Here is a 12,603-nt window from a genome sequence, read left to right on the forward strand (position 1 = left end):
CTCTCTTGGTGCGACTCTGTGGTGTTGGACCCGTTCCCTGCTCACCTCACGTGCTGCTGGCTCCTCCCCATGATGATCGGGGGCCCAGCTGCGTCGCTGGATTTGCTCCACACTCAAAATCACATATGCGGCCCGAGAGTGGAATGCCTGTATGGCGTTATTCACTGCTGCAGCCCGAGTCAACTTTAACGAACTCTGCCCCGCCGCGCCTCCCTCCACCTGTCACTTTCCGTTCCCCTTGCATCATTTCCCCTCGCCCCAAGCACCCGCACCCCCGTAACTAAGGAAACCTCAACATGACATTGATGAGAACTACAGGATTGATGGGTCTTGTAGTCATGGAGCAACGTGGCACAATCTAATGTAAAACGCACAGCTGTAAACTGCGGTAAACCGCGGTAAGGATTTCTAGTCAATGCACATTTGTAAGAGAAGAAGCAAAAGTGCTATCCTTGTATGGACCATTGGACGCCAGAGTGCACCCTTTCCTGACTGCAGCCTTTTGTTTTCATAATTCCTTCTTTAGCACATGCTCTTGAAAAATACTACCTGAAGCAATACAATCTTGTTTAAATAAGTGTCTGCAGCGTTTTACCCTAAAGACAGATGTTTGCTGTGAATGAGAGTGATGTGAAGTTTAAAGGAATATTCTTGATTGCCCAAACCCCTGTTTGTGCCAACTGCATTCATTTGCCATCCACATTATCTGCGCCCTAGGTTGTGCTGCGGATCCCACACTGAACATATATTTTCTCATACCTTCTCCAATAGACGTTCATTGACTTCCACAAATGCGGTGTTAATCGCTGTCCTCATTGAGTTTTACTGAAAAGTTTCCCGGTGATTATTAGCTAATACATTTCAATTTCTATTTATGAAATTGGTCAGTATTGTACATTATTATTGTTATTATTTCTATTCCATCCTGCGTGATCGTCCCTTTCTTGTGCGCTCAAACAACTCTATCAGAGTGAGTTTTAACCTCCGTCAATGCTAACCCAAGAGTGAGCCAAGGAAATTCCTAAACATTTTTCGTACCCCTCTGTAAGGTCACTGTGATATGATTGTTGTGAGTGCATTTCCATGGCATGTGTCAAAGTATTTGAACACTCTCCTCCTTATTCTGCCAGGTACATTTCTTATCTGCGGGGATATTTTTAAACACACTACACTAGGTGTGGAGATCAGCATTCTCCGTAGTTGCTTCTGAAATGAATGTAGCATGCCACAAATTCAATTGCAGGTATGCTGCCCTTGCCTTGAACTGATACAGGAAAACTATAAGATGTGTAACCTTTTCATGTTTTAAGGCGTTTTCATTAGTTCTTATTCAGCTGTGGACCAGGGACACACTGAGATGGGCCTCCAGCTCGGGGATGTTGTCCACCTTCCGCTCGACCTAGTTGGGGCATTGTGTTTTATTTAAGTATCTACATATGGTGTGTGCGCTAAAGATGATCAGGTGGACAGAAGGGAAGAGAAGGGAGTTGGGGGCGGGGGTGTACCACGCGGCATTCTTACTAAGAGCCAAGGGCAGCAGGAAGGAGCCTGTCTGGGGCAGGTGTGCGGCTCTGGCATGCATGGAAGCCAGCAGCCCCATACATCTGGGAAAGGTTCCAGAGTAGCAGGGTGTCCGAGGGAGTCCTAGCGCTATTTCCCAGTCCCGCGGTCATCACCCATCCCAAAGCAATGGAGCATTAATTTATTTATTTATTGTGCATTTGTAAAGTGCGTAGACATCAAGATATCATCAAAGCGTCCATCTCAGGACCAATATGAGATTGTCAATGGCTGGAGGGTGGGTGAGGAGGGTAGCACTCTGAGGGGTGAGGGGTGGCTAGAATTACTGCATTCGGAGGCTCTCGGCCTTATTTACTCTGGAATGGGATTTCCCGAACCACAAAGAGGTTGTTTTATGAGGGAGTGAGTCTACCGAAGAACCGGACCTCACGATTGAAAGATATGCACACAAAAAAAACGAGATGGGGTTTAACACTAGCGAAGCATCGGGCCGGACAATCGTTGTTGTTGCTAAACTAAACTATATGGAGCGCCATGCGTGCCAGATAGCCTTGCGGTGGTTGTCTTTGGGTAGTACTAGGAAATCCTGCATAGTTGCCATTGTTTGCTAATGGGTAAAATACTAAGTTAATAAATGATGACAGTGGAGTTCCAGATCCCGGTTTCCTACTAGAGACAGCAAAATCGTGTAAATTGTTGCGATTTCCGTGAACTACTTGAAAGTGTCTATCTGCCAGTTTTGCGAGTGCGTAGGGAGAGGGTAGGGGCAGCATTATATCCAGCCTGAACGCAGCTTCGGGAGTATTCGCCTTTCCCGTGTTGGGCGGTGTAAACACACACAGTACGCCACGGACCTGGTTTACAAGCGCAACTTCGAGCGGAAAATCCCACTGAGAGTGTTTTGCAAATCAGGCCTCACATCTTTCCAGAGGTGCGCAGCAATAACAGAGGGAGGACGGGGACGCGTGCGATGCCACGACAGACGGTGGTCCCGAGGGCACCGACTGCACGCGGGCCGCAAGCTAGACAAGGCGTTGCTAAAATGGTGGCCGAGTAACGTTACAACCTGACATATGTAGCTGGGAAATAATCAGTGGCATCGAAGCAATTACGGTACAAAACGGGTCTATTTGATTTTATTTTTTTTATGTGCCCGTCCGCGGCCTTTCTTCTGTGGAGCTGCAGTCGGCTGCAGTGTTGTGGGTGCTAGTTTTTGGGACCGCGCCCGGTTGGTGTGGCGAACGCCGCTTTTTTCCTGCGCTTTCTTCAGTGCGAGCGATCTTATTGACACTCTGTAAAATGGAAGGTGAGCGTTCGGCCGCGCGGGCTCAGTTCCGTGTGAGCACCTGCGAGCAAACAACAGAGGGTGCTGTGCCCCTAGTTATGGCCGTCGCCGACGGACGCCCGCATACACACCCACTGTGTACCTGTGCACACACCTCGGCGCGGCACCGGCCTCCGGGCTCCAAGTGCCTGCCTTGTCTCACACCCACAAACGGGCCCCAGAACTTATAGTGCTTCGAAGGCAAAGGGGAGCTTTGCATTTGCAATCATTTCGACAGCATCGCACTTTTCAGCATGTTGGTGCTTTTCGCATTAGAGAGTGTTTACTCTAGTTTTAAGGGCAGGCCATGACGCCAGAACCATACAGAGCAACGCCGGGGCATGTCCTTAAATTGTTGCGACGAGAACATGTGACTATGCCAAGTAAATACTAACGGGAAATGTCTGTATTGTTGGTAGGTACATTCCAATGAATGGTGCAAGCCATTGAAAACACGGGCCCATCATGTATAAGCACAATTCATTTAGCTGAATTCGGGAGGGCGTTTTTGCTGTTTGAGATATTAACAAATTAATCACCACAGGTTTAACGTATCTTCCCAGGCAGGGGCCATAGATAGCAACATAGGGAAATATGACAATTATTTTAAGTGGCGGGGCCTGATTAACAACAATGTTTTAAGATGGGAACGTCTCACTGAAAACATTTTTTGTAAATCAGGCCCTGAATCTAATCTCTTTCCTGAGTAACTCTCTTCCTTTGCAGGCAGCTGTCATTCACCCTGTTACTGATTAACACACATAAAGACACCGGAGGATAACACAAAAAAGAGGGTCAGACCAATTGGAGATATAGAGAGAGAGAGAGAGAGAGAGAGAGAGAGAGAGAGAGAGAGTGTGTGTGGGTGTGTGTGTGTCTGTGGTGTGTCATTTAATGCATGCAATTCTGTTTTTACAATAGTCATTCTGACACGCGAAAATGGTTGCTCTTTAAACGTAGTCCAGGTGTGTGCAAAATCGTGCAGTAATTTGGTATCTTGAATTAATAGTTTATCTGAACAATTTCCGATAATGCATTGAACACATGTTATCTATCTTGCTATACGCACACACACGCACAGACATAAACACTCGTGCACATTTTGCACACAAATACATCTACCAGGTTCTCTCTCTACAAATGCGTTTCATAAATACCATATCTAGCCGGCTATCGACACGCACACACGCGCGCGCGCTCTCGCACACACGCAGATTTCAATTGGTCCTAATATATGTATTTTCCGCCTGCGTGTTTGTGTTTGTTCATCAGAAACACGGTGAATGACAACTGCAAATTAACAGTGTTAGTCAGGAAATAGATTATATCACTTCAAAGAATTGCCGTATTTTCCTAGGTTGCGATTTATTGACCATGCCTGAGAAGATCCGTTAAATCTGTGATGATCAAACACGTTAAATAAACTTTACTTTGTTTAATATCTCAAACAGCAAACGCGCCCTCCAGAATAAATATGCGCCGCGGCGAGTGCGGGTAAGGCCAGCAGTCGGGGAGGGAGAGAGAGAGCGAGCAGAGCGGCCGCCAAGCAGGAGCTGCGAGGCGGATACCCGACCCGCCGCCTCCGCCAGGCAACCGCGCTTGGCCGGCCGGCCCGGCGTCAGACCGACCAACTGGCGTCCAGAAGGAGGAGAAAGCGGCCTTGGACGTGGAGAGAGCGAGTGGAGACAGAAGAGCACTATGAAGGAAGGAAGGAAAGAAGGAAGGAAGGGATGGGGGGACTTGGGGAGGGAGAAAGGATGGGTTAGGAAGAAACACTAGGGGAAATAGGTAGGGAGGGAGGGAGGGAGGGAGGGAGGAAGGAAGGAAGGAAGGAAGGAAGGAAGGAAGGAAGGAAGGAAGGAAGGAAGGAAGGAAGGAAGGAAGGAAGGAAGGAAGGAAGGAAGGAAGGAAGGAAGGAAGGAAGGAAGGAAGGAAGGAAGGGAGGGAGGGAGGGAGGGAGGGAGGGAGGGAGGGAGGGAGGGAGGGAGGGAGGGAGGGAGGGAGGGAGGGAGAATAGATGGCTGGGTAGGGAAGTAAGTATAGAAAAAATAGAAAGGAAAGGGGGAAGAAATGGAGCAGGAAGGGAGCAAGGAAGGATGAGGGATGGGTTGGGAAAGAAGAATAGAGAACGTGTAAAGGAAGAAAGGCAGGGAAGATGGGAAAGAAAGAAAGAAAGAAAGAAAGAAAGAAAGAAAGAAAGAAAGAAAGAAACTAAGAAAGAAAGAAAGAAAGAAAGAAAGAAAGAAAGAAAGGAAGGTGATTTTGTCGTGATGCGCTTCATGCAGGCTAGATCGTTGCTGTTTGGCGTCTGTTGGCTCTATCACTCGCCACCCGTGTCTGCTGTTTTACATGTTCTGGAGCCCAGCAGTGAAACCCAAGTTCCGCAAGGGCGGAGCGTGGCCCTCTCTTGCGATTGTGGCTATATTTGCTTTAGTTGTGAAATGCTGCATGTGCCGAGGCTGTGGCTGGTATAACCTTGGAGAAGGAGAGGGGACTTTACCCAGCGAGGCAAAAACAAGCTAGTCCTTGAGTGGTCCTGCAACTTGCCTGAGCACTGGGCGCTTGTCATGCCTCTGGATTGTCGTGTTTCTGTCATTCAAGTGCCCTGCTTTTTTCGAGGCTCTGACACAATTAATGATAGGACGACATATATTTGAAATGGCAGGGGATATAGCTTGGAAAGAATGGACGGGAAAGGCTTAGCAAAAGAAGAAACACTCCAGAGCAGGAGTGACACCGTGACAGGCTACGGACAACGAATTGCAGCAAGTACCCGGCAGCACCTAGCTGCACACTCCAACTGATGATGCTAGTTTCGACACACGTGTTGCCAATACTCTGAGTACTAGTGGGCACTTCCAGGAATCCGAGTACCAGTGGGCAATTGGAAAACTCTGAATACCAGTGGGTACTTTCAGGACTCGAGTAGCCGTGGGTACTCGAGTAGCAGTGGGTTCTTTAACATCTCTGACTACCAGCTGGTACTTCCAAGACTACGGGTACCAGTGGATACTTTCAGGACTCCGAGAACCTGTGGGTACTTTCAGAACTCCGAGTACCGGTAGGTACTTTCAGGACTCGGAATACCAGTGGGTACTTTCAAGACTACGAGTACCAATGTTTACTTTCAAAACTCCGAGTAGCAGTGGGTACTTTCATGACTCCGAATTCCAGGGGCTACTTTAAAGACACTGAGTACCAGTGGACATTGTCATGTGAGTCAGTATCAGTGGGCACTGCCAAGACAGCACATGCCAATGGTAACTGCCTACACCCCTACTACCACCGACACTTCCAATTCTCTGAGTGCCAGTGGGCACTGCCACTGTTAAGAGCCAGAGGAACCAACTCCAATGGTTACTGGCAAGGTTCCGCCTACAAGTTGATGCTGCGAAGGCCCTATGCATGAGTGGGCACTGCCAAGGCTCTGAGCACCCAGCACTGCGCTGTCCCAACACTGGTGCTGCACTTTTACTATACAGTACAATGCTGACAATTTACATGGAGGGCACTGCCCCCACCTAGAAGGCATGCTACACAGAAACCTTCTGCATTGCTCAGCCGGTTGGTACTTAAGAGACATAAGCAGCACTCCCTGTCCTTTCCAGTGACTGAAAGTCCGGTTTCAAGTGAGGCAAACACGGTGGCCAATGTCGCCCGCACACTGGAAACCAGCACCCCCAGCCAATTCCCCATCTGTATTGGGCAAGCCCACTGTGCGCCCCTCGCAACTCCTCCCCGGTCTCCGCCCCTTGCGCCAGATAACATGAAATTAGGCAATAGGTTCGTCTCGTCCTCCAGCAGCATCCCCCCCCGTATCCCCCCCCCGCCCCCCAACCCTCTCGGCTGAAACAATGCGTGCGGGGTCTGAATGGGCGCCTTGAATGGCCCCTGCGCGCGGGGCAGGTGCACAATGGGGGCCGCCGGGCCGGCCAGTCTCGCGCCTAGGTGTGAGCTGATTATTCAAATGGACTGCGGAGCGGGCTCGGGGGATTGGCGGCTTCTCCTTGGAGCTCGGTGCATATAATCGGCGGCCGCCGACGTCACGGCAGCACTTTGTTATCACACCGCCCCTGCTCCGCCGTCAGCAGCAGCAGCGGGAGCAGCAGCACCACCGCCGGCGGGGGCGGCACTGTGCACACCCTGCGGCCGCGGGGCACACTCACGCGCACGCACAGGCAGCAGCTTCCTGGAGAACCCGGCTGCCAGCCTGCTGCACTGGGCAGCTCTCCTCTCAAGAGGGAGGGAGCCAGCAGAGGGAGGTCTGCCTCCTTTTTTTTTTTTTGGTTGCCTCTCACTCCTGCCTCGGTTCGCGGTGGCTGTTAAATTTTAAACTGCCATGCACTCGGCTCCCAGTATGCTAGGAGCAGTGAAAATGGAAGGACACGAGCACAACGACTGGAGCAGCTACTACGCCGAGCCTGAGGTGAGGGGCCAGGGGCTTTCCGTGCCGTGTTTTTTGTACGTTCTGTGTGTGGTGTGGGTGCGCGCGCCTTTCCCTCTCCCCTTCCAGTCCCAAAACAGGTCTCGTTTTATACCACCCTGTGTTAGCCTTGAGATAATATTAACTTTGCGATCAAATATTGACACGCAGAGCCTCCAAATCCACCTCGATGACTGAGCCACGCACACACACACACGCTCATATCTCAACAAAGTTGTGTGCTTGGGCACTGGAGGGGGACTCGCTCGCCACCCCTTTAAGCGGGGAGGGCTTAACATTTTATATACACAATTGTTCATATATTTGTAAAAGATGATTTTTGTTTACAGGTCAGGCCGGGGACTCATGCACGGGGCGGGTCCCCTTCCGCGTCCCTCCCCCGTCCAGTGACTCCTGTCACCGGCCTCTTTTAGGAGACTTATTCCGTTGCCACATTTCCTTTTCATTTGTTCTTATGCGCTTTTTGTGAAATGTGTGTCCTTCCGGGCAGAGTATCACACACAATATGTAAGCCGCCTGCCAACTAGCTGCCTACTTCTTGCTTAATGTTCAATTTGTTTTTTGTCACATTAAATGGGCCGGCATACGCGGGTTTGAGGTGTACAAATAAAGTCAGTATTGATCGGGCAGCGGGGCCGATGTGTACCCAATGTACAAATAAAGCCAGTATTGATGTGTACTGGGGAAGCCGGCGCCACAGTGGGGGCGGAGTTTGGGTAAAGACTGCTTGCTTATTTATTTTACTTTAAAAAAAAAAACAACTTTTTGGCAGCATTAGTAAACGACCTCCGGAATGAACACAAACAGGGGACATTTTTTAAAGGAAAACTGGCAAACTTACAGAGCTCCCCTGGCCGGAGGAAATTACTTGTATTTTGTGCCAGACACTTCGGGGCGTTCGCGTCCTGCTAGCAGCACACGTCGGGCTCTCTTGGCCTCTAGCAGTGCACCGTGTGCATACCCTCCCAATGGCAGCGACTGGGCATCGCCCTCAATGCACACACTCCCAATAGCAGCGACTGGGCATCGAGGGGCATTGCCCTCACTGCCCACACTCCCAATAGCGGCGACTGGGCATCGAGGGGCATCGCCCTCACTGCCCACACTCCCAATAGCAATGAGTGGGCACCAAGGCGCATCGCCGTCACTGCACACACTCCCAGTAGCAATGACTGGGCATCGAGGCTCATCGCCGTCACTGCTGTCAATTACTTTACGCCCTTGGCTGGCAGCTTGAGCACACCTAATGCCAGTGATTGTACCTTTGCGGGAACTATCGCGAAAATACCCATTCCTAGCTGCTCTCAACCGCCAGCGCCATTACTGCTAATACTGAGGGCCAACATCTGAAGCCAGAGGCGGCACGCTTAAGGCCAGTCATTAGGTAGCAGCGTGTGCAATGGGGGGGAATATGCACCTACTGCCGGTGCTATAATATCAGCGACTATGTCCCTAGTGCCTATGCCCTTAATGACAGTAAATGTAGCGACAGCGCTCATTGCAAGCCTCAAGTGCCGGCACCATTACTGCTAATACCAAGGGCCAACATCTAAAGCCAGTGGCGGCACGCTTAAGGCCAGTGATTAGGTAGCAGCGTGTGCAATGGCTGGGAATATGCACCTACTGCCGGTGCTATAATATCAGCGACTATGTCCCTAGTGCCTATGCCCTTAATGACAGTAAATGTAGCGACAGCGCTCATTGCAAGCCTCAAGTGCCGGCTCCATTACTGCTAATACCGAGGGCCAACATCTGAAGCCAGTGGCGGCACGCTTAAGGCCAGTCATTAGGTAGCAGCGTGTGCAATGGCTGGGAATATGCACCTACTGCCGGTGCTATAATATCAGCGACTATGTCCCTAGTGCCTATGCCCTTAATGACAGTAAATGTAGTGGCAGCGCTCATTGCAAGCCTCACGTGCCGGCACCATTGCTGCTAATACCAAGGGCCAACATCTAAAGCCAGTGTAGCATCGCATGCAATGGCTGGGAATATGCATCTACTGACAATGCTATAATATCAGTGACTATGCCCTAGTGCCTACGCCCTTAATGGCAGTAACTATAGTGGCATCGCCCATTGCAAGCCACTTTAACTGGTGGCGGCGGCGCCATTAAGGCTAGTGACCAGGTAGCGTGGCCCACGACGCGCATGGAGGGCAAGGAATATGCGTCTTCCACTGATGCCACAATGGCAGTGACTTTGGGCCAAGGACCACCACCGTTAATTCCAACTATCACGTGATTCACGCCAACCCCCAGAGCCCCCTTACTGTTCATGACTCTGCACCTGTTGTCAGTTTCACTACCCTTGTACATACTGTCAGCATCCGGTCCCCTTAATGTTTGTACCCATAATGCTTGTACCCATATGCCCACTATCTGCACCCCAACCCCTTAATGCTAGAGCCCATACTGCGTGTGTTCGTGTTCGTACCCATCATTTAGCTACCAGTACTCGTTGCCAGCCCCCTTGAAGTCAATGCTCGTCGACCGAGTGGCAGCAGTACTCATATAAATGCATATAGTGCAGCACCCCTGTGCCCTTAGGGCCAGTATCCATGCGCCCAGTGTCAGTACCTGCTAATGCCAGTACTCATGTACTCAATACCAACAGGCGCACAACCCCCCCCCCCCCCCGCATAACCTGTAGCCATGCACCTAATCCTGCAACGCAATGCCAGAAGCCTTCTTTGTGGCAACTAGTGCCTGCACACCGACGCCCTTGCCCGCCTGTCATGATGTTGTGTCGCTCGAATGAACGTGCCATGTCTAACGCGCTGCCTTCTCTCCTTGCAGAGCTACTCCTCCGTGGGCAACATGAACGCCGGCCTGGCCATGAACAGCATGAACACCTACATGAGCATGTCGGCCATGGGCGGCTCGGGCGGCAACATGGCCTCGGCGCCCATGAACATGTCCTACGTGAACACCGGCATGAGCCCTTCGCTGGCGGCCATGTCCCCCGGCACCATGGCGGGCATGGGCAGCCACCTGAGCCCCAGCCTGAGCCCCATGAGCGGCCAGGCGGCGGCCTCCATGAACGGCCTGGCGCCCTACTCCAACATGAACTCCATGAGCCCGCTGTACGGCCAGGCGGCCATCAACCGCTCCCGGGACCCCAAGACCTACCGGCGCAGCTACACGCACGCCAAGCCGCCCTACTCCTACATCTCGCTCATCACCATGGCCATCCAGCAGTCGCCCAACAAGATGCTGACGCTGAGCGAGATCTACCAGTGGATCATGGACCTCTTCCCCTTCTACCGGCAGAACCAGCAGCGCTGGCAGAACTCCATCCGCCACTCACTCTCCTTCAACGACTGCTTCCTCAAGGTGCCGCGCTCCCCCGACAAGCCGGGCAAGGGCTCCTTCTGGACCCTGCACCCGGACTCGGGCAACATGTTCGAGAACGGCTGCTACCTGCGCCGCCAGAAGCGCTTCAAGTGCGACCGGCAGCAGCTGGGCCTGGCCAAGGAGGGCGCCAAGAAGGAGGGCGCCGGCGGCCACGGCCACGGCCACCACCACCACCACCACAGCAGCAGCAGCGGCTCCGAGAGCAACGCGGGCAACGAGTCGCCGCACTCGAGCTCCCCGCCCTGCCAGGAGCAGAAGCGCTCCCTGGCGGACCTGAAGCCCGGCCAGGCCCTGAGCCCGGAGCACGGCGCCTCCCCGGCCTCGCAGGCCCAGCATCAGCAGCAGCAACAGCAGCAACAGCAGCAGCAGCACCTGCTCTCCCACCACCCGGTGCTCTCGCACGAGGCCCAGGCGCACCTCAAGGCGCAGGAGCACCACTACTCCTTCAACCACCCCTTCTCCATCAACAACCTCATGTCCTCGGAGCAGCAGCACCACCCGCACCACCCGCACCACCCGCACCACCCGCACCACAAAATGGACCTAAAGACCTACGAGCAGGTCATGCACTACTCGGGCTACGGCTCCCCCATGACGGGGGGCTTGACCATGGGCACAGTCACGAACAAAAGCGGCCTGGACCCGTCCTCCCTTTCAAGCGACACCTCGTACTACCAAGGTGTGTATGCCAGACCTATCATGAACTCTTCCTAAAACTCGCAGCAGCTCGCGGACTTTTTACAATTCGTGTACATATTTCTAAAAAAAAAAAAAAAAAAAAGTATGTCTTGTGTTCATCCAGGTCCAAATCGCCCTCCTCCTAAAACTCTCACGGACGCTTTTTACTAGATGCCAATCTTGCTATGCTAAGTTTCCATTTGTTTTTGTTGTTGTTGCAGGGAGTATATTTTTGTGTGTGTGTGAAAGTACCGAAACCTATTAATATGTTTGAAAGCTGTAGATACTCTCGAGGACCAAAATAATGTGATATTCTTATTGTACAAAATCAAGTCGGAATATATTTGTTGTACTAACTGACCAACTTTGTTGTGACGGGAGAGTAAAAACAAGCTTGGAACTCATTAATGTATGTTTTCTGTACGCTTTATTTATGGACTAGGAAACGTGCTTATTGAATGCTGGAGGGCGGCTTTCGCCCTTGTTCATTAAAGCGCCGGTGGCACGCCTTTACTTGAATCCCAGAATCCGCATTTTCTTTGTTCCACTGGTTTGGGGAAGAAAAGGACTCGCAAATAAAACTTAATTCCCGCCAATGAGCGCTGGAAATACCCCTGACTGCCTAAAAGTGCGTTTCACGTGGAGTCTGCAATTAGCGTTTATAGCGAGTCTTAAGTCCTCCTCTTGAAAATGTGCCCATACTGCCTTGTAGGTTCTGTTCCATTGCCCCGGAACAAAGGTTGCCACGAAACCTGTGCTTCCTCGGCCGTTTTTATGAGTGTGCTCCTTTCGTCCGGTCTCCGTGTAATACTACAAATTAACTCTTTAAACCGGTGTTGTGTCGCTGCACTACTTGGGTCCCAGACCCCTGACCCAGTAAAACGTGACCTGGCAAAGTGCAGGTCGCCGCCTCGGTGGCGTCGGGGGGGGGGGGGGGGGGGGGAGGGGGGGAGGGGGGGAGGCAAAAGGCGGCTACTGGCAAACTAGGTCCCAGGACTTTTTCAGATAATCTTATAATTTCCAAATGTAGTAATTGTGGCTGTGGGGTGCGGGTAGGGGGGACGGAAGGGCAGCCTTTTTCTAAGTGCGTCACAGGGAAAGGCCAAGACTGCGGGACAGGCGAGAAAGAGCGCCCAGGCCTCGGAGCAGACAGGCTGCCGGTCCGGTGAGCGCGGCAGACTGCGCACCTATATTAATAAGAACCATTTGAACTGTACCCCACATGCACCGCAGTCACGGGTTTTCAATGCAGGGGGTGTTGGAGAAATGTTCAGACCTAC

At 51.8% G+C, this 12,603-nt stretch overlaps 1 protein-coding gene across 1 annotated transcript; it reads left to right on the forward strand.

Moving 5' to 3' along the window:
• Positions 1-6,690: 6,690 nt before the first annotated feature.
• FOXA2 (forkhead box A2) lies at positions 6,691-11,842 on the forward strand. Its single transcript, XM_069608064.1, has 2 exons — positions 6,691-7,271; positions 10,088-11,842. The coding sequence occupies exons 1-2, from the start codon at positions 7,185-7,187 to the stop codon at positions 11,357-11,359; spliced, it is 1,359 nt and encodes a 452-aa protein (XP_069464165.1). The 5' UTR covers positions 6,691-7,184; the 3' UTR covers positions 11,360-11,842.
• Positions 11,843-12,603: the final 761 nt, after the last annotated feature.

This window comes from Ambystoma mexicanum, chromosome 4q, assembly GCF_040938575.1.
Source record: "Ambystoma mexicanum isolate Mex_15411 chromosome 4q, UKY_AmexF1_1, whole genome shotgun sequence".
Classification (NCBI taxonomy): Eukaryota; Metazoa; Chordata; class Amphibia; order Caudata; family Ambystomatidae; genus Ambystoma; species Ambystoma mexicanum.

Coding starts and splice junctions, on each gene's coding strand:
- FOXA2 (XM_069608064.1), top strand. CDS start 7,185: ATGCACTCGGCTCCCAGTATGCTAGGAGCAGTGAAAATGGAAGGACAC. Junction 7,272..10,087: donor GCTACTACGCCGAGCCTGAG/GTGAGGGGCCAG, acceptor CTCTCCTTGCAG/AGCTACTCCTCCGTGGGCAA.